This window comes from Empidonax traillii, unplaced genomic scaffold, assembly GCF_003031625.1.
Source record: "Empidonax traillii isolate 1590-97213 ecotype Southwest subspecies unplaced genomic scaffold, ASM303162v1 scaffold86:size2944007, whole genome shotgun sequence".
NCBI lineage: Eukaryota > Metazoa > Chordata > Aves > Passeriformes > Tyrannidae > Empidonax > Empidonax traillii.
In genome coordinates this window covers 1,802,954-1,826,972 of record NW_020955279.1, presented here as the reverse complement: position 1 = coordinate 1,826,972, position 24,019 = coordinate 1,802,954, and the positions used below count along the sequence as shown (strand labels likewise).

General features: G+C 42.3%; 1 protein-coding gene across 1 annotated transcript in view; it reads right to left on the bottom strand.

Annotated features, from left to right (window-relative positions):
- Positions 1 to 846: 846 nt before the first annotated feature.
- The window catches only part of BCAS1 (breast carcinoma amplified sequence 1), a 33,672-nt gene continuing 10,499 nt past the window's right edge, over positions 847 to 24,019 (bottom strand). Inside the window, exons 6-10 of the mRNA XM_027881215.1 lie at positions 21,789 to 21,824; positions 21,284 to 21,487; positions 14,618 to 14,785; positions 6,411 to 6,677; positions 847 to 1,401 (exon numbers count right to left, since the gene is read on the bottom strand). Coding sequence (XP_027737016.1) covers positions 1,327 to 1,401; positions 6,411 to 6,677; positions 14,618 to 14,785; positions 21,284 to 21,487; positions 21,789 to 21,824 — 750 coding nt within the window. The 3' untranslated portion in view covers positions 847 to 1,326. The remainder of the gene's footprint in view (positions 1,402 to 6,410; positions 6,678 to 14,617; positions 14,786 to 21,283; positions 21,488 to 21,788; positions 21,825 to 24,019) is intronic.

Genomic DNA, 24,019 nt, shown 5'->3' with positions numbered 1-24,019 from the left:
ACAACCAGCCTACAGTGGCTCATGGACAAACAAAGCTCTTTACCTCTCTGACTAGTTAGAACTGGAATCCTGCAGATTTTACAGATTTCTCCCCTGATTTCCAGTTATAATCTTCACTCCCATAAAGAATGAATAACAGCTATTCCCTCCATGGGCAGGGTTTGTATGTGTTCATTTCTGCCTTAATGTCACATCAATCATTAGACCAGAGGGACATAAATAACAAACTTTATTTTAAAATTAAAGCAGCAAAGGATTTTTTTTTTTTCCAGAGGATAAGTATTAGTTTATTTAAAGATAAGGAGGTCAAAATATACACTACTGTATCATTCAGATGCTAGTGTGGATTAAAATATCAGGCCTGTGGTTCCCTGTACAGGTTTGCCCAGGACTGAACAAACAGAATTCTTAATTTTCTGTAAAATTTATTAACTACAGTTATTACAGGAGTCTTGTGAAGCAGGGAGGTGCCTGGACAGCTTTGATTTTGGTTTTTATTAGGATTAATTACAAGTATGGATAAAAACAAATATCTGAATAAACAACTAAGTTTCCTATGATCTGAGAAACATTAATCCCAGGATTGTAGGTACAGCCTGGTGTTAGGAGTGCACGGGGACGTGGGTGCCCTCTTGTGTTCCTATTAGAACCTTAAATAGTTTTTAATTTGTTATCCCACCTCACCCAGATGAGAGACGTTGTCTCAATCACGTAAAGCCTTTGCATTTTAGCGTTTTAATTTCCATTAATAACCAATAGGAAGCATAACTTTATAACCACTGATTCTATTCTTCTGCAGGCTTTTTTTTCCCCTTTTTTTTCTTTCTTTTTTTTTTTTTTTCCCCTGCTAATTTCAGCCCTATTGAAAAACCACAAAAAGTGACTTGGTTGTTTTTACATCTGAGTATAACATTTATCAAAGGAGATTTTTGTTTTTCCTGGCTGCTTTAAAGCTCTCTAAAGCGGAGGGTTTGTTGCTCATGCCTTGCTGCCCAATCTACGTTCCTTTGTCACGTGCATTTTTTTTTTCCTGCCTTTTATTTAGTTCACTGCCACCTGCCTACCTTACATACCCTACCCTCTATAGATTTAAAATCATCCACATGACCTTTTTTTAAACATACAGCACACTGCTTGGTGATCTTTAGAGTCACTTTCTAACATGGAAGGAACAAACCCTGTAAATGATATACCTTAAATGATACACCAGTGTTTGCTTTAGCCTCAGGCACTTGATGACAGCCATGTAAAGGAAAAGAATGAGTCATGTCTGCTGCAAGGGAGCTCGCAGAGAGCTGCTGAGCCTCCAGCAGCCACGTGGAGCCATTACTTGGATTTCCCAGCAGGTAGGATAGACACTGGATCTGTTTGCACCTCTGCATCAGACGTCCTTTTGGAACCCTGAGGATTAAGAGGGAGATCTTTAGAAACACTTTCAAATATTTCAGAATGGTTAAGTCTGGAATTTTGTCTTAGAGTTTTGCCACCAGACATTTCCCACTCATTCCACCTCCCAGCTTTTCTTCATTTGCCCTTTATTTAATATGTATAAGCATATGAGCGCTGTCTGCATCATGAGAACCCCAGAAATCTACTACTTGTGATTCTGCCTAAATGTGTTGGTTATTTTAACGTAATTTTCTCAATTGGAATGGAAAACAATTGTTTTCAGAAACTGGGCTAACACCCCAGAGCCAAGCTGCTGTGCTTGTAGCACGGGGGTTTTGGCATAACTTTCTCTAAAATTTCCCTGGCCTAAACGCTTCACTGAAACCGTGCTAAGAGTCTTTCAAGCATGATTAATAGTGTATTATAGCCAGCCTTGGTCTGCTCTAGGTTAAGGGAACATTAAATACTTTTATGCATGACAGGTATTCTACAATGTTAGAGTGATAAAGCTTTTCTTACACTGCAAATATAATTCTGGGTTTGGCACCAGTTCAAGACACTAATCCAGCTTAGATGAAGGAAATGTATAGCTCTAGCCATACCAACTACATTTTTCACTGGTAACTGATAAAAACTTGGCTTTAGTTTAAGGTGCTTGACCTAATTTTACTGGCCTTGAAGTCATCACAACTTCAGAAGGTGACAGCAAAATGGGCCCACAAGCAGCGTTTCAGAGGTCACTGTTAACACTGCGTGGGATGCCAGTGCTGTTTGTAGCCAGATGCCCAAATCATTGCATGCTAAACAGAAAAACCAGCATGACAAAGCTAAAGGTGGCTGCTATGTGCTTTCCCTACAATGGGAACTGTGCAGAATCATATGTGAATTGTCCTTTCACACAGTATGTTTCTACTGGAAACCTGACTCATCACTTCAGGACAATTCTGTGTCAGACACGGAGAGTGAAAGATTTCAACTTCCTCACCCCTTTCAGGGAAGTAAAAACAGTGGGGGTTTTATAATGATTACACTCCACCTCACTGATCTTCTTTTAACTTTTCACCTTTGAGAATCTAAGTATGAAATAGAGCAGCCAAAAATCACAATGGACTGAAAGAATCCCCTGTCTTTAACCTTGTGCAGCTCAACTGGCTGCAGTGGGTTTGCTTCTGCTTCCACTCACGTTGAGTTTGGAAGATGCTCTGCAGCAGGATTAAATTTTTTTGCCATTTACATGTAGCAGCAAATCATCATTTATCCATCAAACAATACTAAGGACCTGGTCATTCTGAATTTATCCAGCAACCCTAAAAACCAAAAAAACATCAGGCAAAAGATTTCCCACATTAAAAGAGTAATGGAGTCTGTCAGCTATAGCTGTTCCTGTCTGGGCATGAAGATATTAAGCCACTTCTAGACTAATCTAGGAGACAGGATGATACTATTTGCCATTCTTCCTATAAATAGGTGGAGGGAGGAGACAGGAGGGGGAGCTCATTTGAGATAATCCCCATTTTTGACTCATTTAGCACATTTGCAGAGGTGTCATGTTATTTGCTCATGCTGCAGTCTCCCTGCTGCACCCATTTTCAAGGTGGTTGCTGATTAAAGCAGGAAGCTCTGAGGGAGACTGGCTGATGATTCTCATTAAACTGGAATTTCCAAGCCAGGTGTGAAGTAAAGAACTTTGTTCCTGCCCTTTTAATGGGCAAATTCCAGCTCTGCCCTCAATTCAGAAGCACAGGTACCACTGGCTCTTGTCTGACAGTGCAGTTGAAGTTGGCAGCTAAGATGGAACATATTATTTTGGGCAGAGCACTTCAGAGTGCACACACAGGAATGATGTGTTATTGGAGTATATTTTTTCCCCCAGATTTTGCCCAGGAGAAGCCTGTGTCAGTGGAGCAGATACCCTGGGCAGAACAGGTCCCAATAGTTTCCACATGCTAAGGCTCTCCCAGCTTCTGACAACTTGAGCATGAGTTATTCCAGCTCAGAAAACAATGTCATTAACCTTCCCCCCCCTCCCCTTTCTGCTTCTTTCTAATCTAATCTCTCTAAGACTCACTAAATACATTTTATATAGCTTATAAATTAATCTCTTTTGCCATAGGAACAACCACTGGACCTTATCAGCTGTGCTCAAACCATGCAGGGCTGGAACTCTCTTTGCTTGCAGAAGTGGCTCAATTTGTAGCCAAAATTTCAGCCTTTGTTGGCCCAACTGGGAGCAGATGCTGGAAGTGCAGTGTTCTCATCAGCTGCATTCCTGCAGCCTGACATCCTCTTGCTCTGTGCCCTTTCCCAGAGGAATCGAGATCCAGGAGAGAGTGGTGTTAAAATATCTGCTACTGAAATAGCAGAATAGGAGGAGCTCAGTGGGCACAGGGCACAGGAGCTGCTGCAGCCCCTGTTAAATATCTCCTGCTTCCCTTTTATCAGCATAAAGCTGAATTTTTCTGCTGAGTTGTCACCAAATACTCAAGCTCTTATCTTGAAATGGAGATTCTGGCATTGGTTTGAGTGTGTGATCTAATACTTTGAGATTAATGATTACACCTTCCTGCGGCTGAGTCTGATCACCTGGGAGATGTGGATTATTTTTAGGAGCATTGCAGAACTAGGTTTCTTAGGTATGGATAATCTTCTAGAGGATATTCAAAGAGAGGTAGTAATTTTTCATGAGAGATGTTCCATACACAGACCTCATTGTTATGGGTTTGGTTTTTTTTTCCCCCCTGACACTTTAAAAGCACAATAAACTGACCAAAGCAGCTTAACTGTTATCAAAAACCTTTTTTTAAGAGCCATCTTCTGTTAATGGGAGAAGGAAGCTGCAGCAGTACTATTGGCCTCTATAATTGCAACACAAGATAAGGGGCTCTACAGCCAAACTGAGGCAAGCGAAAAAATCTCACAGAACCATCTCTACTTCCTCTACATTTGTTCTGTGTTTTATTCCACAAATGGTCTTTTTACCTCCTCACAAACTCCTCTCTTGATCTAAAAGCTTTTTCTTGCCTTTTGAATCTGAGACACCATTCCTGCCTCTCTCTGTGTCTCTTGTGATCTTGCCCTTGAAAGACTATTTCCTTGCTAACTTGTACTTCCTTATATCTCCCTTTCTGGAATAATTTTAAATTTGTAACTGCTGTTAAACTCTACGAAGGATTTTTGGATACAGCTTGAATGAATGACACTATACAAAATAAAGAGTGACTATCAAAAGACAAATCCTTTCTCACACAGTGAGAACTACAACAAGGGATGGTTAAAGTTCAAGAAAACTCCAGACCAGAGAAACAAATCTTACTTTTCTCCAGAAATAATAGAGGTAGGTAACATTTGCCTAATTTCTAGACAACCCGTGCTAGAAAAATGTGGCTGCCTTCATCCCCTCCAGCTGACAAAAGATATGCCACCACCATCCAAGCAGTTTGAGTAACAGCACCCCTGCTCCTCCTAGAAGCTGGCAATACCCAGAGCAGGATATGCCACCCACACACCACGTTTGTGAGCACAGCTCACGTTACACCCTTGCACCAGTGTTGGGCACAATAAGAATCCACACAGAACTTGGAGGCAAAGGGGGTGAAGAAAGAAAAACACATGAGCTTCACGAGCTATATAACCAGTATCATTATATAACTCTGGCTTTTTCATGTCACATTAAGCAAAAAGATTTCTCCTCGTGGCTTCACCGGGTGAGTGGAAGCCAGTGCAAGTTGGTTTTTACTCCAGCTGAGCTCCAACACTTTGCTCCTTTGGAACTACAGGAAAACCTCATGGTGGACCAGGATTTTAACTCAGAACAACGAGGCAGTGGCTGAGCTGTTGCTAATCTCTCCTGCAGGATGTTATTTCTCTTTTGTTCTTAATTCCCCTTGTAATATGTCCTTATTTTGGTGATGCAAATCGCCCTCTGTAGGATACACAGTAGTTCTGTGAAATGGTGCAAATAAAGCACTTCTGATGTGGAAAAACATCTGCCTTGTAATGAGTCACACTGGTGTGCATGGCAGTGGCTTTATAACCCACTGTCCTTAAGGGGCTGGTTTCCAGCTCTGAGTCAGTATTTCAATCTCTATTGCTTGACTTTTCTTCCTGAAGGATTGTCCAGCTCTGCTTCTACCCTGACAGAAGTGAGGAAGGGAGGAAGGAGAAGAGGTTTAAGATGCATCCTTCCAACTGATCTATCGAAAGCCTCTTGTCAAGGCTTAAGAGGCAGTCCCAAGTGTAACCTGTGCTTCTGTTTCTGTGTCCCTGAATATGGACAGGCAGAAAAATAAATCTCCATCTATTTAATGCTCTGGCCATTTGCACCAGTAACACTAAGTCTCCTGGAAACTCAGAGTTTCGGTGTGCTGAATTCTTTCATTTCTGCATTTCAGGTTTCAGTGAAGGGAGCACAGCAAATTTAGGCTAAGAGTTAACAAAAAGCAAGAAGAAAAAAGTACCATGTGTACTTTTCATGTGCTTTAACGAGTCTATCACTCATTGGTAGCACGAGGTACTTACCTTGTGACCACTATGCTGGTTCCTACCCACCACAGTGGTCTCCCTTGGTTTTTAACTTGCAGGGGTTTCCCATTTTGCAGGGATATCCTACCTGCTCTGCAGCAAAAGCTGAACCACTAACAGGGTGGTTTAGGGAGCCAGGTTACTCTGGTAAGCCAGCACCACCTCCACTTTTCCCTTATAAACACACCCTAATTTGTAGGTGGTTCAGTGCCTGCTACAGGAGCAGTTTAGTCATCCCCATAGCCGAGGCATGAACACCAAAAACAGTGGTGTGGGAACAATTAGAGCTCTCCCATGGCAAACCCTGCCTTTGAATCAGTACCTTCAGGCCCAAAATTCCCTCCTTTGCCCAAAATCTTGCTGTTCTTTTGCCTAAGCCCTGCAAAGCTGCCGGTGAAGCTGCACTCCCTCAGAGCCCAGAATCCCCCCTGGAGAACAACCTGCAGGCTGGGCAGTTAAGCAGCTAGGAAATACCAAAAAGAGAAGGTGAATTAACATACAAGGCCCTTGAAAAACCCTCCCAGGGACTGCCTCTTCTCTGTCTTCTTGTAGGAGGGTTCCTTGGAAGCGTCTCCTCCGTTCTGGATGGAGTCGGTGTCGGCTGCCGGCTGCTCCCGGGGGTCTGGCTGCTCCCTGCTCTCCTGTTTGCTGCCCTTCTGCTTGCTCAGCTCCACCGTGGACTTCTTGTCTTTGGAGCTCTCCTTGCTCCTCTGGCCCGCAGGGTCACCTTCAGCCGGGGCAAGTGGCTTCTCTGTGGGGTTTAACGTCTGCAGGGGTTTTAAACAAGGGTTATTTTCAGTGGGAAACAGAAATAGTTTGGAAGGCAATCCAATAAATGTGTTAAAAAAAAAAAAAAAAAAAAAGAAAAAAGAAAAGGAAGGCCACCTGGCAGGGAGAAAGCCTGGTGTCCTACAGGTTTTCATTTACAGATGTTGGGATGAACTCCTGTAGCCTTGGCTCTGGGAAAGGCTCCCAGGGAGCTGATGGAATTACTGACATGAGCAAAGACTGCAAGATCAAACCATCCTGCATAAACCTGTGGTTTTTTCTGTCTGTGTCTCTGCTGAAGCTGGTTTAGGAGGCAGAGAACATGCACAGAGAGATGCAGAGTCACAAGCAGGCACTACCCACTAAGACTCCTCCAGATTTTGCATCCCAAACAGTGAAAGCACCCAAAAAGTGCAAGGGAAAGATTTAGGAGAGAAAAGAAGCAAAAACCACCATAAATCAAAGAACAAAAACCAATCTGCTGCAGAACTGCAACACTCCACCCAAAAATTACCAGCACAAGGTTTGGCTATGGAAGGCCAGAGCATCTCTGAAAATTCCATGTACAAATGAAAAAGAAGAGACAGTAAATCTTCCAAAGAAACACAGTCACAAAGCAAACTATTTACAGTGTAGGAAAAGATTCTGGAACTTGGAGAAGCGCAGGATATGTCTGAAGTTCACAGGAGAAAAATCATATCTGGTAAAGAAAGGATCAGACAATGAAACTGTCACTGTTCGGAGAGTAGCAAATTATGATGTTTTGCCTGGAAATCTGTTTGCAAATGGGATTTTCTTTTTTCTTTAAAAAAAAAAAAAAGAATTGTATTGCTTTATTTATTATCATCATTTAAACAGCACAAATTTGCCAGGTGGAAAAGCTGGAAATCTTACATCTCTCCTCAGGGTATGGCCCAGAGCTTAATGCTGTTTAATTTTTCCAGCTTTGTGGATTTTACCCTTAGTCTTGAAATATTTGGTGTTCTTCTAAATGCCTAGGGTTTTGTGCTTACATGACAGGCTCAGGTTTCATTAAAAACAAACACATTTTTAGATATCATGATTTCAGAGAAAAACCTGAAGGTAGAGACCCTAGAGAAACAGAATGCAAATATACCTCTTGTATCTATTTTTAAAAATACTCTCAAGCCACTCTAATTTCGGGGAAACAAGAATGAGAAGGGGTAGCAACGCTTGCCTTTGTCACTTGATTTACCTTTCTTCAGAAAACCCAAATCTTAAAACCCAATCTTAAAAAACCCACAAATTTAAGTTACAGAACCTGCAACCATTTAACACATTCAGTCTTGACCAGTAGGCTCAAGTCCTGCACGAAATAAGTGCTTGTGTTGAACTATTTCCTTTTCCAAAGACCAGACATATGTGGGTATTAATTTCTTTACATCTGGATTTGTCTGCTCTTAGAGTTAAAAATCCAGTCAGGAGTTTGACTTTGCTCTGGATTTGCAGGAGGCACGTGAAGCCATGAAGATGATCAGTGGCCTCACACACCACCTGAGTGTCACTACTTTATTAAAGCAAATTCAATAGTTCAGAATAAAGGAGAACTGTCTGGTGAGGCTGCACAGACAGCACACTACCTGTGTCTTCTCTTCACCTCACCTGAGAAAAGAGACCTGCTCAGATGCACTTCTGAGTGGCTCAAGTGATGCAGAAGCTTTCCCAGCACGGGGATGAACAGAAAGTCAGATTTAACTGTGTCTCTCTCCGTCTGTCTCAGTTCAACTCTCAGTCCAGGAGCTCTCAGCTGCTGCCCCTTCTTACTGTGATCTGTCTCAGCTCGCTTTTGAACTGTTTCTTTGGTGCAGTTGCAAACGTGCACGTTCAGTTCAAAAACAACCACAGCACCCAAAATACAGCTATGAGACTGAATATAGCTCTGGGACTGGATACCTCTGAGTTCAGAGGTGCCAGAACAACCTCTGACCCTTATGAACACTCTGTGAAATCTGTGGGTTTGCTCTGTGGGTGTAAAATTAGAGTCTTCCTCACCACACGTGCTTGGTTGCTCAGTACTGAGCCAAATCCGAGTGGGATGCAACAGGATTGTTTCTATGGGCAGGTCGAGCCTTTGATGTTAGTCAAACAAAACACTTCTTAAAAATATTCATCATACATTTTCCAGGCAAAATAAGAGGGGGGAAAAAAAAATCCTATCAGATAATCTCTTTGAGGTGTTTCATATTAACCTTGAAAGGCAGGAAATTGGCATATTTGATATTGATGGGAGCAGCTCAGGAAATACGGAGTGAAGCCTATGAATAATGAAACATGTTAATGTTTCTTATTCTAAAGGGTGAGCTGCACCTGACAGATTGCTCTCCTCTCTCAACATTGACAGTGCCACTGAAATAGAAAAAGAAAAGATGAACAGGAGAGTATTTTCCCCATCATGTTACAGGAGACCTTAATCCAAGGCTGATTTTTAAGTGGAAAAGGCAGACTCTGAAATTTCTGCAGATTTTGTGTCAGTGCTGCAATAAATTTCTGTAGCATTCAGAATGGCAGTGATGGAAAGTGGAGAAGAATCACAGCATTCCAGGGATACAATGGTGTGATTTAAAGAGATCCTTTCACAGAAATCCCCCCAAAAAGCCAACACCAGATCCAGTTTTCACTGGGCTTTTCTGTGTAATGAAACTGTTCTAAATTTACACCAGGGCAAGGGAGAGAAGGAGGAAGAATGATAAGGTGGTTTAAAAAAATGGAAGGCAACTGACTGCTAATTAAAATAACAAAAAGTGGATCCAGGACTGTAACTTTTACTGTTTTACCCAGATCACTTCACAAAACTGTTGTATGAAATAAGGAGCAAATGTCACAAGACAAGACTTCTGTATTTGGGATGTTTTTAGTGACTAATTCATAAAGATTAACCTTGGTGTCATAGGACATCATGAAAATAGGAAGCATGAGAAATAGTTTTACTGTTAATTAAAAAAGGAAATTCTGAAGTGTCAGTTTTTAATACAACTTCAGTTTTTCTCTTAAAGGAAACACTGGCCATACACAGAGCTTTGTTTTATCTCTGATTACTGAAAGATTACTCAAAGTAATTCTTCTGGGTATCTTGCCTTGCAACAGCTGGGGTTTTTGCTCTCATACAAGGTAACAGTATTTGTATTTCTAATGAAAATAGAATTTTTCTGAAGCATTTTAAAGTCAGGTAGAATATAATGTAAATGGTTTTGGGTTAGCTTTTATGAACACAGAATGAAAGAAACAAAAATGGAATAAGAAAAATTACTACCCCGGCTCTTGTTAAATTGCAGCAAACAGTTTTCATTCTCACTTTCATTTCTCTTTTACAGAGTTTGCACCTAAATGATCTTCTCCTCAGAAGACAAGTACATCAACAAAGTAAAAATAATTCTAGCTGTGTGTATTTAGTTTTACTGCCTGAGCCAAGCTACATGCAGAAGGTAAAATAGCAGCAAGAGAGAGGAATAAGACTGATCATAAACTCACTAATTAATTTAAGAAAAGGAACAGACATAGAAAAAAGTTCATTGTTTTTTAAACATCTCATAGTGACCCTTTAAAATCTTATTTAATAGCATGAATGGATGAATTAAATAGATAAGGAAAGAAATCAGTGAGCATGGAGCACTTTTTTCTCAGTGATTTTTACATTTCAAAAGGTAGAGTCGTATGGAAGGAGGTGGCAAGAACCCATCACCAAAAGATGAAAAAATCCAGGCACTTACATGGTGACTGGGGCCATTTACCACTTCGGAACTGGCTGTCCCTCCATCACCCTTGACTGACTAAAATAACAAAGGGTTACAGGACTTCTAACAGGGTTCATTCACTCAGAAGACACACATGAATAAAGGTTTGATTTAAGGCCACTCTTTACAACATTAAAACAAAACCAGACACTTCAGAAACTCCACCAACCTTTCTGAAATACCCACAACCCCAAGGTAGATTTTGCTGTTTTTTTTTTCTCTGAGACGGTTTCTTGCAAGACAATTTTCCCATTAAGAAAAACGAGAAACATGAGTGAGGTCTCAGTGGACCTGAGATCATATCAGTACTAAACAAGACAGTGCTATCAGCCCTGCCTCTGCAATTTTCTAGGAAAGAGCTTTTTTTTTGCTTTGCAGAGCCAAATCTGTCTTACCAGATCTAGTGGGACTTCCTCTCTACCCAACCATCCCACTAAGTGCATGCCCTGTGAATAATTAAAACCCACTCAGCTCTATAGGTATATTTTTATAATTTATCATCAGCATCCATTCATTCCCAATATTTGCTTCCCAGTTTGTGCCTGCAGTCCTCCTTGGTGCCCACTCTTCCCAATCCAAGCAGACCCTCAGGCTGCAGCACTGAGAGGTCACTCAGAGCAAACCTTCACTCTGAATACCTTTTTTTAAGGTACAATCCTGTTTCCATTTAGCTTTAAAAATTAGAAAACCCTGTTTGACAAAAGCAGCTCCATGGGTAAATATTACAAGCTTTGGGACAGTTAAATTAAGGTTTAGTTACAATTAGTGCTACAAAAAGAACAGGAGTGGTGTGTACATTTGTAATTAAGAACCGTGTTCTGTGGTATTCCCCTGAGTGCCGTACAAGCCACACAACTCAGCAGCAAAGCGTAAAATAAACTCCAGAATTTCAAAGAGCCCAAATTTAAATGTCATTTTTCATTGCCTAAGTTCAATGAAAACAATGAAAGGATGTGACTTTTGTTCTAAAGATAGATCAGGCGGAATTGTGGTTTTCTGCAGCTTGTAGATTTGTAACTCGAAGCACAACAGTGTCAGCTCCATCCTACAAATGGTGTTATTGCAAGGACCTATTTCAGTCCCTGATTTTCCTATAAAACCACAGAAAATCAATATGTGCCAGCAGCAGGACAGAAACTCAAACCACTGCGTGACAATTCATTACTTTTGTGGGAAAAATTTTCTCTCTGGAACATGTTGCTGCTTTGCCTCCTGTGTTTGTGCTCATGACGCTTTATCTGTGCAAGAGATTGCAGAAATAGAGGGGAGGAAGCACAACGTGGTCTGTCTTTACACTGCTGGAGAGAAACTCAGTCCACAGCATACGAAGATGTGCTAAGATCTAGTTTGCGTTTCCATTGCAGAAAGTCTTAGATGCCTCCAGAAAAAAAAAGTTTATGCTGTAACAGCCATCACTGTTACCTTTTCCCACCATAAACACTCCAAACCCAGAAAAAAAAATAGCCCTGCTTTAGCCAGCATCTAGTAATCCATCTCTCTTTTTTTTCCTCATTATTTATTTTTATTTTTTTTTACCAAAAATAACAGAGTAAAGACCTTGAGGTCTAGACAAAGTTCCCTCTTGCTGTCAGTGAGACGCGATCCCAAGGACTTCTCTCCAGCACTGCTGACCTCTTATCCTTGCCTTTGGTCACTTAGGATTGCTGCTGCCCAGAGCTTTCCAAACCCCCCCGCTGCTTTCTGTGGCAATAAGGGGTGGATCAGCATGTTTTTAAATGGAGGAAGGTGGGGACAGCCAACACACTTGCTACATTTTCAGGAATAATGAGGAAAAGATAAGTTGTGATAGCATAAAAGAGTTATTCTTGATTCCAAACACTATTTGTTGCCTAGAAGTTTATTTACATGGGGAACGAGGTGAGCACAGACACAGCAGACAATGTGGAAACAATATTTAGCTATTCCAGAAAGATAAACTCTCCTTGGGAACATCCATACTCAACACTATCCTAGACCATCCATGCTGCCAATAAACTTCCTGGCTGAGGACAAAACTGCAGCCTCAGTTTACAGTTGGCAATTATCTCATTCTGATTAAAAATGCCATTTCACGCCCTTCTTATCTCCACAAAGTATCTCAAACCAGCCATTTTGAAAGGATTTATCTAATTTATCTCTGCACCTGTTTATATCCCATGCAGAGACTTTCAGGGCTCACATCATCTGACGTGTCCTAAGGGGCTTTCAGACCTGCCCAACCTCCACTTGGTGCCTTCAAAGGGGACCTGGGCTGATTAACTCAGGTGTAACATCTCAGGGCTCAGCACAAATAAGAAGGGACATCTGTACTGAGCAAGCCAGCAGGCAGTTTTTGGGATACACTCTGCCTTTTCCAAGGGAAATTCCTCCTGATTCTCTCAGTGGCTTCTCCTTGTGTCAACAGCAGCAATTAACAGTGCGATGGATCTAAATGTCTCCTTGCTATCACCCTGTGCTTGTGCTTTCTGAGCAGAATAATGTCAATCTGTTTGGAAATCGACAGCCAAAAGTAGAGAAGGTGAATACTGAAGGTTCCAAAAAGCTGCAAAACCACTGACACCATTAACACAATTCTGTTTCCCTTGTGGGTAGATGTTTGTCTAGTACTGGTTCTGTTTTCTAGGCGAAAATCTGGATTAAATCCCTGCTCTGCTTAGAGCAGTGATACATCTACTGCTTTTAACACGGCTTTGTTTTCTTCCATGGTGACTAAGATGGGTGTGGAACAGTTTTATTTTCTTAATGGGTGCTGTTTTTTTGGTAGAGTGACATGATCTGAAGTCATGATCCCCACAGCTGTTCGTGTTTGATATGCATTGCTTCTGATTCCCCTTTTGCATGCCCACCTTGTGCCACTGACAGGCCTCTATGCAGGATAACAAGTCCCCTGGGATTTAGGAATAAACTGGAGATTTTGCTAAACTGACTGATTTTATGAAGTCTTATGTGGAATTAAAAGCAGGTTGGGTGCTCAATTACTGGCTGATATCAAGAATTTTTTGCTTGGATCCTTGAATACACAAGAATGGCCCTGCAGTAAAGCATCTCCCAAGAACAAAATCTAAATGAACCCATCACAGGTTGGGCTGAGGTCAGCAAACAGCTGAGAATAAAAGAAACGCTAGTCTTTTGGAAATTAAAAAATAAATCAAGATTTGGGTTGTGGTGTGCGCTCCTACAGTCTGAGTCATGAATTTTAACCTGTGACACTGTGACTGTTCACAGGTATGTACCAGGTGCTCACCTGTGGACAGACACCTGGGTTGGCCACTACATCAGCTTAAAAGAAACTACATTTTTCACGTTTTAATGTTTAAGCTACTCTGATATCCACACCATGTAGCTGCCTGAAAATAAACCAGCACTGACTAGAAATAGAAATCTTCCATATGCATTTGTAAACCTTGCCAAAATAGATCAATTGCCATATAAATCCTCAAGGTCTGCTACGATTTTAATCAGAGACGTGTTATTTCTAGACTTGGATTATTTTCTTTCTTGGCCACTCTTCTGGACTCTTTTAAGAAATATTGTCTGGCTGTTTGTACACAAATCCATCGGGATAATTTCACACCTACAGCCACAACACAACACCAACCACTTGATCACTTCAGTGGTCTCCTTCTTCCCTCTGGTCTTCTGGGAAAAAGGACTGGATTATACTTTATGCCTTTCTTTTTTCCACGTAACAGACCTTTGCAGTAACAACATCATCCTTTCACATGCCAGTCTAGCTAACCTACATAAGCTGCCAAAAAAAAAAAAAAAAAAAAAGAAAGCTGAGCTCCTAAAAACACAACTCCCTGAAGCAAATGCAGGACTTGGCACCACGCAGGGACGCTGGAGGAACGGGAGATGGGTTTGGAGATGGGATCTTCCCGTAGCATCATCATCCTGGGGGAAGCGGCTTGTGGAGGTGAGGTTCATTCAGTGGCTCAACCCCCAAGAGCTTCCTGGGCCACCTGGGGCAGGGAAAAGGCCACGGCAGCCCCGGGCAGGCGGGGAAGGGACCGCGGAACGTTCCGGGAGGAGCCGCGAGAGGGAGATGCAGGACGGGGAATCGCGGGGGATTGCGGGGAGGGGGGGGGTCATGGTCTGCCCGCCCGGACGCAGGATTTCCCAAGGATCACCCCCATCCCGGCAGCGATCGCTTCCCTCAGAGCCCCGGAGGGCAGCGCTTCGCTTACCAGCTTGAAAAACTTCCTCAGGTTCGCCTTGGGCGTTTTGCTTTCCGCTGCTCGGGGTTTCACCTCTGCGCCCTCCGGGCTCTTGCTCTCGTCCCTGTCGGGAGCCACCGCTTCGAAAGACGCCTCTGGTTTCTCATTGCTGACGGCCTCCCCTTCCTCCGATGAGTTCTGGGGTTGGGAAAGGTGAAAAAAAAAAAAAAAAAAGAGGGGAAAAAAACAACATTCCCACTTAATCAGTGAGGATTTGCTCGGGGTTTTTTAAGAGGTTACAAAGTGCTACAGCACTGCAGTAACTTGGTACATCAGGAACAAACATGGCTATAAAGCATCTTCAGGTTCGCTAATCTCTACGTGTTGCTTCAGGAACTTGATTCATCCCAAATAAAAAAAGTAAATAAGTGTTAAAATCCCACCGGCTTATATAAATTGAAGAAACGCCCTTTCTTATGTTGCAGTACCAGTTCCCAAACGCAGGAATCTAGATTTGATTACAAATTTAAAAGAGAATTTAAATGAAATTACATACAGCAATATATATACTGAAAAGATGACACTCGAGTAAAACCAGTAAATATGAGAAAGATCATACCCAGGAGTCTGCACACAAAAGCATAATAGGATTAAGTAAAACACATAATGGATGTTATTAATCATTAAATCTGTATAGCGTAATTCCTAGTGAAATACAGGAGTACAACATCCCAGCCCCAGCATTCTCAGGCTGGTCACATCTGCATCCCTAGCTCCTCTTCCCACTTGCACAGATATAAATGACTTTTTGTGGTACAAGGTAGTTAAGTAGCTCATCTATTCCTTCACCTAATTCCACGGGTCACAGTCACCCTCTTTGATAGTGCTGACCCTCATCTGAGTTCAAGAAAAGCTTCTGGATACTCACCAACCTGGCCTTTAGAGAAGGATTTTGGGTCCCACTGAGCTTTTGTGAATTACGGGAATGTTCCTTCTATAACAATAGTTCTTCACTTGGAGACGTGGGGTTTGTAAATTCCTCTGAAATATGGATCCTCCACAAGATTTCACGATTAATCTCCTGCATGTCTCATTCCACAGCCTCCTCAAGGCTATCCTGGGAACACTCAGGGTGTTTCACTGAACCAGAGTTGTGCAGGGCAGGGCACAGGAGGCCCATTTCTGCTGCAGGAGGTGGAGGCACAGCTGGGCAGGAGCTGAATGTGCATTTCTGATCTGACCATCACATTTAGAATTGTCCTGGTAAATAACAGCCTTCTGTGCCCCCAAATCACTTATTGGTTCCCATCCCATGGTAACTATATAAAGGAGTATCATCCTTTCTACCAGAAAAAGAAGCTATTATGCCAATAACCAGGCAATCTGATCTGGAGAAGGCCCTTTATCACAGACTGATTTGGGTTGGAAGAGACGTTAAAAACCATCTAATTCTATCCCCTGCCATGGGCAGGCTCCAAGCCCTGTCCAACCTGGCCTTGGACACTTCCAGGGATGAGGCAGCCACAGCTTCTCTGGGCAACCTGTGCCAGGGCCTTCCCACCCTCACAGCCAAGAATTTCTTCCCAGTATCCCATCTAACCCTGCCCTCTGTCAGTTTGAAGCCACTGCCCCTTGTCCTGTCCCTCCAGGCCCTTGGAAATTGTCTCCATCTTTCTTGTAGCTCCCTTGAGGAGCCACAGTCAGGTCACCCTAAAGCTTCTCCTCTCCAGGCTGAACAATCATTTTGACCAACTTGAGTCACATGAGACTTAAGTTGGGCAATTACATCAGGGTATTTCAGACATGCTGGACCAAGAGGAAACTCCAGACACATCACAAAGTCCTCTTCTCAAAGTTGATTGAGGTGGCAAATAGAGACATGACAAAATCCCTTCCACCAAAGGTTCTCTAACACAATTAAGAAGAATTTTTAATTTTTGTTCCTGTTCCCCCTAAGAAACTTGAAGAAAAATTTCCATTTGGTGCATTCAAGGAAGTCACCAAGGTGTTTCTGGCAGGAACTGAGAGTGAAATAGGAAGAGCCTGACAAAGCTGAAGTCAATAAACTTTGAATGATGTTACATTAACTGTTCCCTAGAGCCACAAGCTCAGCTTCTTTACTTCACTTAAGAGAAAAACAAAAGTTATGTCAAGTTTTGTGACCAGTTTTAGGAAGAAACTCCAATTTATATATAATAATAATTTGCAAACAACCTGGCTCTATCAACTTTGATGCATAAATGTTCTCATAAAAGTTCTCCCCTTACACCTATAAACTGCAGCAGCTGAGGCTGCTGCATTCATGGATCCAAATTCTGCCTCCAGCTTCCTCAAACTCAAATTTTAATAAATTCAGTCTAAGTCAGCAGCTAGTGCAGTTATGCACCATGGGGACAGAAGGGCTGTTGGGTTATTTTATTTTTCTTTTGTTAAAGGCACTCTGCCAAACTTAGGAAACATTTCAAGATACGTTTGTTTGAAGTAAGATGAGCTCCATCCTTTGTTCTTTCTGTTACAGAGCAGCCTTTGCTTTCTTTTTCAAAATAATATTTTAACTTACCTTTGCTAACCGTGTTTTATGACAGTATTTTACTGTGCTGTTTATTTCACTGTTTGGAAAGCATTTTTTATTCCCTTAAATGACAGTGTCCTTCATTTTCTTTCAGTAATAAGCTTTTTAAAACACTTATGCTGGGAAGTTTGTGTCTGCTCTGAGACATCTTCTGGTTCTTACAAACCCTCCTGTTGTTTTGGGAACTATTACTACACCATTTTCTTATCTGGGTTCCTGAGCACACAAATTGTTGCCTTATGAGAGTGTAACTTATTTTGTGACCTGGATAACTTGGATTGGAGTTTTCCTTTGGTTGGCTACATCTTTCCTCCAAATTGAGATAAACACTGCACCCCTGCTTTGATCTCATGCTGCAGTCTGGGCTGGCACTCCCCTCTGCATTTCTTTAGACACAAGGAGCACTTCTTCTGCTTTCCCTGGGTCATACCTTCCTTATGAAGCAGCTCTTCTTTTATCTTAACAATATATACAAGATGACCTTTTGTTCAAGAAATTTCCACTTAAAAGGGCAGTCAGGCTTGAGATCTGCTCCAGGCTCACAGGCAGAGAGAAGGGAGGGTTGGAGAGACTTTAACCCACCTTCCTCCCTGGCCAAGGCAGAGCCACCAGAGGTTGCTGCAGTTACAGCAGCTCAGCTTTAGCTCTCACTGTGCTTGGAGCTCCCCCCAAAGCCCCTGGGACCTGCAGCCACTGCCTGAAGGTGCCACTGAGCAGATCTTGGGCTGTGACAGCTCAGACTATGAACCACTGACACCACACAGGTTTGGACAGCCCAGGAGTGGGATCTGACCCCCAAATCCCTGGGTTGGGGAGGTCAAGGTCCTTCCCTGCTCTGAGAGTAGCAGCTGTGCCAGCAGTCAGGCTGTGAAACAGCCCCCAAACCTCATTGCCCCCCTCACTCTCTCAGCCATGGGGGGATTCTCTTCCAAGTGCCTTCATCCATTTACTCAGCAAAACCCAGCCAGGATCTCCTCCTTTTCCATGTGGTGGATGGTGTATATTCCAGGATGGGAGCAGGTAAACTGCTGCAGGAACTTGGTAAGCCCTGGGTAACTTTAACATTTGCCTCACACACTCCACCCTTTTTGCTTTCCTATGGTGGAACACAATTGCAGGTTCAGAAATAAAGGTGAGATTGGATATGGAACTGTTGGAGCAAGTCCAGAGGAGGCCATGAAGTTGTTGAGAAGACTGGAAGTGCCAAAGGCCAGGTTGGATAGGGCTTGGAGCAACCTGGTCTAGTGGTACGTGTCCCTGCCCGTGGCAGGGGATGGAGCTGGGTTGTCTTTAAGGTCCCTTCCAGCCCAAACCCTTCTGGGACTCTATTCTCCTTCACCCAACAGCAAACAAACAGTTTGCTGTTTGTGTATCAGCACAGAAATGTCCCTCAGTAAAAAGAGCATGATTTTTCTGCATTTGTTTGAGAGCAGAGTAGCAATAGCTTAAAAGTCTAGTTTTTTTAAAAAATCTATCTGCTTTTAAAGATACTTCACAGAGTAATCCAAATAATGCTGCCTTGATCACCCTTCCACCATTTACTGGCCTGCTTTGATCAGGTAAATACAAGGCATCATGTTCCTCTGCCCTGATGAAATACCTACAAGGCCTTGAAACCAGCTTTCCAACACAAATATTGGAAATCATTACCTCTGGTTTACTATCAGTATTCCTTATTAAAAAAGAAATGCTGGCATGACAAACATTTGAGTAACAGTTACAAAAATTCTTGTGCAGACCGATCAGGAAATGGAGCAAATACAAAGTGGTTCCCAGCTGAGAAGCTGAATAAGGAATTTTTCCTTTTCCCTTTCCATATTTATTCATCTGCAGTCAGAGCAGCAGCATCAACTGCAACGTGTTGACAGGCACTTCATTAGCTTCACTTTGAAGTGAAAGCTCATCAGAAGGTGGATATTTAAGAGACTGCCTGGAAAGGGAGAAGCTGGATCCCAGTCCTGGATCTTTTGAGTGTTGTGGTTGTTATTTGTTAGTTCAAAAGGAAAACTGATTCTGCTGAATTATACACCTATTGGGACAGTTGCCAGCTTTGATTCTCTGTCCCAGCAAAAGGACAGTGCACTGAGTGTGCCAGAAAGATAAAATCACCGCAGAAAAACATCCCACAGATTCTTCAAACCAAGCTGAGTTTGAACCTAACTGTAGACTAAGGACTTTATTTTTTTGGTACCTCTACTCTCATTTTTTGTTTTGTTTTGAGTTTCAAACTGACTGGGTCACCAAGGGCTTTCATCAATGGAAATATTATTCTCTGTCAAGAAATCTCAGTAAGGAAACACGAGCCTTTTACAGGTAAGGATTCAGTGCTCAAAGAGGCAGATTTTTTTTCTTTTTAATTCTTAGGACCAAATCCAGTTCTCTATTGCAGAAATTCACCCCAGAAAACTTGTAGAAACTTAAGTGTCAGCATGATCCAAGACCCGAGAAGTTCTAACTAAGCAAAACCAGGCTCATTTTTCAGAGTTCAGGTTTCACACACTATTGTAATTCAGTACATTTGTGTAACTGCTTTAACCAGCCCTTAATATTTTTGGCAGCAACAAAAATCTGCTTGTAGAGAATTCTCTGCAAAACTTTCTGTTCCATAAGCAGATGGTGATGGTGTAGGATAAAAAAAAATGCAGCGTTATCAACTTACAGGAGTGAAAGAATTTTGGGACAAGGTTTGTACCCCTGAGATGCTTGAGATCCCAAGACTTCAAGTGAAGATTGTTACAAGCTTAAAGCAGCCCAGGGCAGGAACCAAGAGCTAATTTAGCTCTAACATGGGATATGGAGAGCTGGTGTTCACTGTGGGTATCAATAACTACTTTAATTTGGGTTAGTATTTCAAAATAAGATTTGGAAATCTTACCAAAACCTTATCAGATTATTCTTTTTTAAACCACCACCACCAGTTTCTCCCCCGAAGGCGTGATTTTCCCTATTTTTCTGCAAGATCTTCCTTTCCTACATGTTTTGTCTTCTTTAAAAGACTGTATTACTTTATTATGAAATTACTGAATTCAGACCAAGTTTATTACTCTGTTTTACACTGAAACTACACACAACAGTCTGCCAGAAGGCCTCTTTTTTCCCCTCTTATTTCATCCTGATGTTCAGCATACATCCTGCTTCCCAGCTCTGTTTTCAAATAAGCCAGACTACTTAAGAGTAGGAGGTTTCTGTAGCAATAACTATATAAGAAACCCCTCCCTCTCCCTTTTCTTCCCAACTTCCTTCTCATTCCAAGTACCTATTCACCGAGTTCCCCAGGAAATTAAGTGCCAAGTAGCAAATGTTTCAAGCTTGGATTGTTTTCATGCATATTTACTATTTACTAAACACCATTTTTTTTTTTTAACATAAATAACACATTCAAAGTATATCTTCAGAATCACAGCTTAAGCTAAAGAAGCTGAAGGCCACTCAGCAGCATCTGGGTGTTTGGAAGCAGTTAATTTCAGGGATTTGGACTTGAACAGAAGCCCAGAAAAGTAGTTATTCAACATATGATGATTCAGTAGAGTTTAATACAGCCCTTCTTTTAACTGAAATGAGGAAAGAATAAACCTTCAGCTTTATAAATCATGAGGATCATGGAAACAGGAACTGCATTTTCAGAGTTAGCCCTAATTTTAGTTAAAATCATTATTTAACTTGAAGAACAATGTGTCTTCCCAAGCAACTAAATCCCCAGACCTAAAGACTGATCTGGTCAGTCATGAAACATTTTCTACTGACTAAGAATAAACCCACCAGATTCAAGGTTTTCAGACATTTGGAACTGAAGCAAACAGTTCCAAAAGATGGGGTATAAAAGAGAGACGGGGTTTTATAGATCCACCTATTCATGATATGATTTGGTAAAGAACGCTCTGATCTCTGTGGGATTCCTTATTCCACATGAATAAAAAATTACAGGATTTAACAAACTGGATCCCTCCCTGGATTTGTGTGTTTTGAGGAAACCAGGAGACAAAGACACAGGTGTGTATGTGTGTATAAAGTTTAGCACGTGGGAGCTGCTCTCCGGGGCAGGTTTGACTGCTTTGCTGTAACAGTGCTTGGCAATAACTCCGCTCCCTGCGTGGAGACGGAGCAGCTCCACAATCCAGCCATACCTTTTTCCAGAAGAGCTTGCTCAGGGGCATGGGGGTGGCTGATGGTTTCTCCTTCATCCCCTCCCTGGGGGCTTCACTGGCTGCTCCCTGAGGGGCGGCTGCAGCCTCGGGGGCCTTCGGGTTCTGCTTCACTGGTGGCGGCTCTTGGGAGGGAGGGACATTTTTGTCTGGTTTTACAGAGGTAACAGGCTGCTGCTCAGGGCTCTGAAAGAAACATAGACAAACAAATTATTGTGGAGAATAAAATACCCAGAGTGTTTTTGGGCATCACCCGGTCCAGCTGAGCACCACTGCACAGGTCAGACGGGTAGCAAGGTGCATCTCTGCCACTTCAAATCAAGCAATATCTTGAACAGAGGAAGCAAATGGCACAGCAACCCACCCTTCACAGGGATGAGTAATTGATAAAGGAATTAAAACACTGTCTGACAGACTAAAGAAGACAGAGAGACTAATTCCCCTTTGCCCACATTATTCACACAGATAGCTCCACCATTCTACTCACTTTGGTGTTGGTTGTCTGTTGGGTCTCTTTTGCAGCCTGAAGGGAAAGAAAACACAAAGACAAGTCTGTCTGAGGCAATGTCAGTGCTCACAGTTCAGGAATTGCCTGTGTGACAAATTATTTTATTTTTAGTGAACACTGGTGAAAGTCCTGGCTCCTGCAGCCATGGAAACTGATCCCAGGCTGAGGAGAGGTTTCCAGAGGCACTGCCAGGTCCCATCCTTCTACCTGCACTGCTTTGTGCTCATATTGCTGTGCTTACAGTCCTCAACCTGTTCTTTAAAAATAGGTGTATTTTTATCTGCATTCCTATATATATTCCTGTTCTGTCCAGGTAACACATTACACAGGGTTTGAATTAGCAGAGATTTTTCTGCACAGGGTCTCTGTGTGCAACTTCCAGTGCACATTTACACACCAGAGCTGGGTGTTTTCCATGGGGGGAGCCACACACCAGTCAGGGATGTGCTCTTGTCATCTTCAAAGTGGGGAACTTCACTTTCTGGGATATAAAACACAGGCAAATGACAGCCTGGAAAGTAAGGGCACAGAACAGCCATGGCTTTGTAACTCAGGAGCAGAGTTGCAGCTCCACAAGGAGAAGCTCTGCAGGTGCTGCAGGTTGGTTTAACTCACCCTCTCATGCTTTTGGGCATTGGCTGGGATTTACTCTTTTCATATAACCATAGAGTGGCCTAGGTTGGAAGGGACCTTATAGTCCCCTACCATGGGCAGGGACGCCTTTCACTACCCCAGATTGCTCCAAGCTCTGTCCAACCTGGCCTTGGACACTTCCAGGGAAGGGGCAGTCACAGCTGCTCTGGACAACCTGTGCCAGGGCCTCAACACCCTCACAGCAAAGGATTTCTTCCCAATATCCCATCTAAACCTACTCTTTGTCAGTGTGAAGCCATTCCCCCTTGTCCTGCCAACTATGTGCTCTTGTAAAAAGTCTCTCCATCTTCCTTGTAGACTCCCTTTTGTAAAAATCTCCTCCTCAGACCTGTGTCTCCTGGTTTCCTCAAAACACACAAATCCAGGAGGAAATTCCTCCTTGGCCAGTGAGACACCACTCTCTCAGCCCTCACACCCAGCAGAGTTGCCTGAGCTGTACATAAAACATCAGCCAGCCATAAACTGAGCCCAGCACCCCTGGGCTTTGGGGATTTCTTGAGACAGCAGGCGAGAGTCACTCTGCAGGAGCCAGAATCTTTTCTGTGTCATCTCTAATGAACAGGATCCAGAGAAGTGGGAAGAACAAGCATAATGCCCTGGACTGGCTTCAGCACTACTGCTCAAAGTGATCAACCCTTCTCCTGCAAGGAAAAGCCCCATAAATCAGCACAGTTACACTGCAAAACTGGCATGAAATGCAAGGTAAGTACACGGGGCTGGGAATGAAAGGGCAGACAGGACCAGCTGTGGAATGCCACCCAAACTCAGTCTGAGGTCAAATGGACAAGTCACACTGTGTTAGGGGTTTATATCAGCATGTGCATCGCTGTTTGAAAACAACATTCAGGAGTTGCTTTCAGGTTAGTATTCACGTAACAGGAGACTGAAAAACAATGTTTCTGTTAAAGCTAATAGTCAATCTAATCTTAATTAATGTGAGAGCTGTTTATTTTGGAAGACTTGCAGAGAAAACTTTCAGAGGAGACAGTGAAGTGCTCAAAACTAAATATGAATAAATACATTAAAATTATCATTTCAGATAAAGGAATTTGTTATCTGTTGATCTAGTTCACACATCATGGTAAGGCATTTCAGAGGAAAAGATGCAAACTATAGGGATTTTTGTCACTTCACTGCTCCAATCTGAATTGCCACTTTCAATCAGCCTCACAAGCAAACTGTTGGCACCATTTTAATCCATCCCCTTTACTCTTAATATGCCATAAATGCTCTCTCAGCTATTGCTTCTGTATTTTGTATGTGGAAAGGAAACTGTGAAAATAAATTTGGAAAAAAGAAAAAGCTGTTTTAAAAGTAATGGCATTTTACACAACAGATTTTATTGGTGTAAAAATTTAATGCTATTGCTTCCCTTAAAGATAACTGCTGTCATTCCAGACCATAACTTTTTAAAGTTCCATTAAATATTCCAATGAAAGCCAATCATCTCTCCCTACAATTCACTGCAAGATTTTTGCATTGTTGCAGAAGGGTCTTAAAAAATGCTAGACATATTTGGTTTTTACCAGGAAGCCCTAACTCATTATGAACAAGTA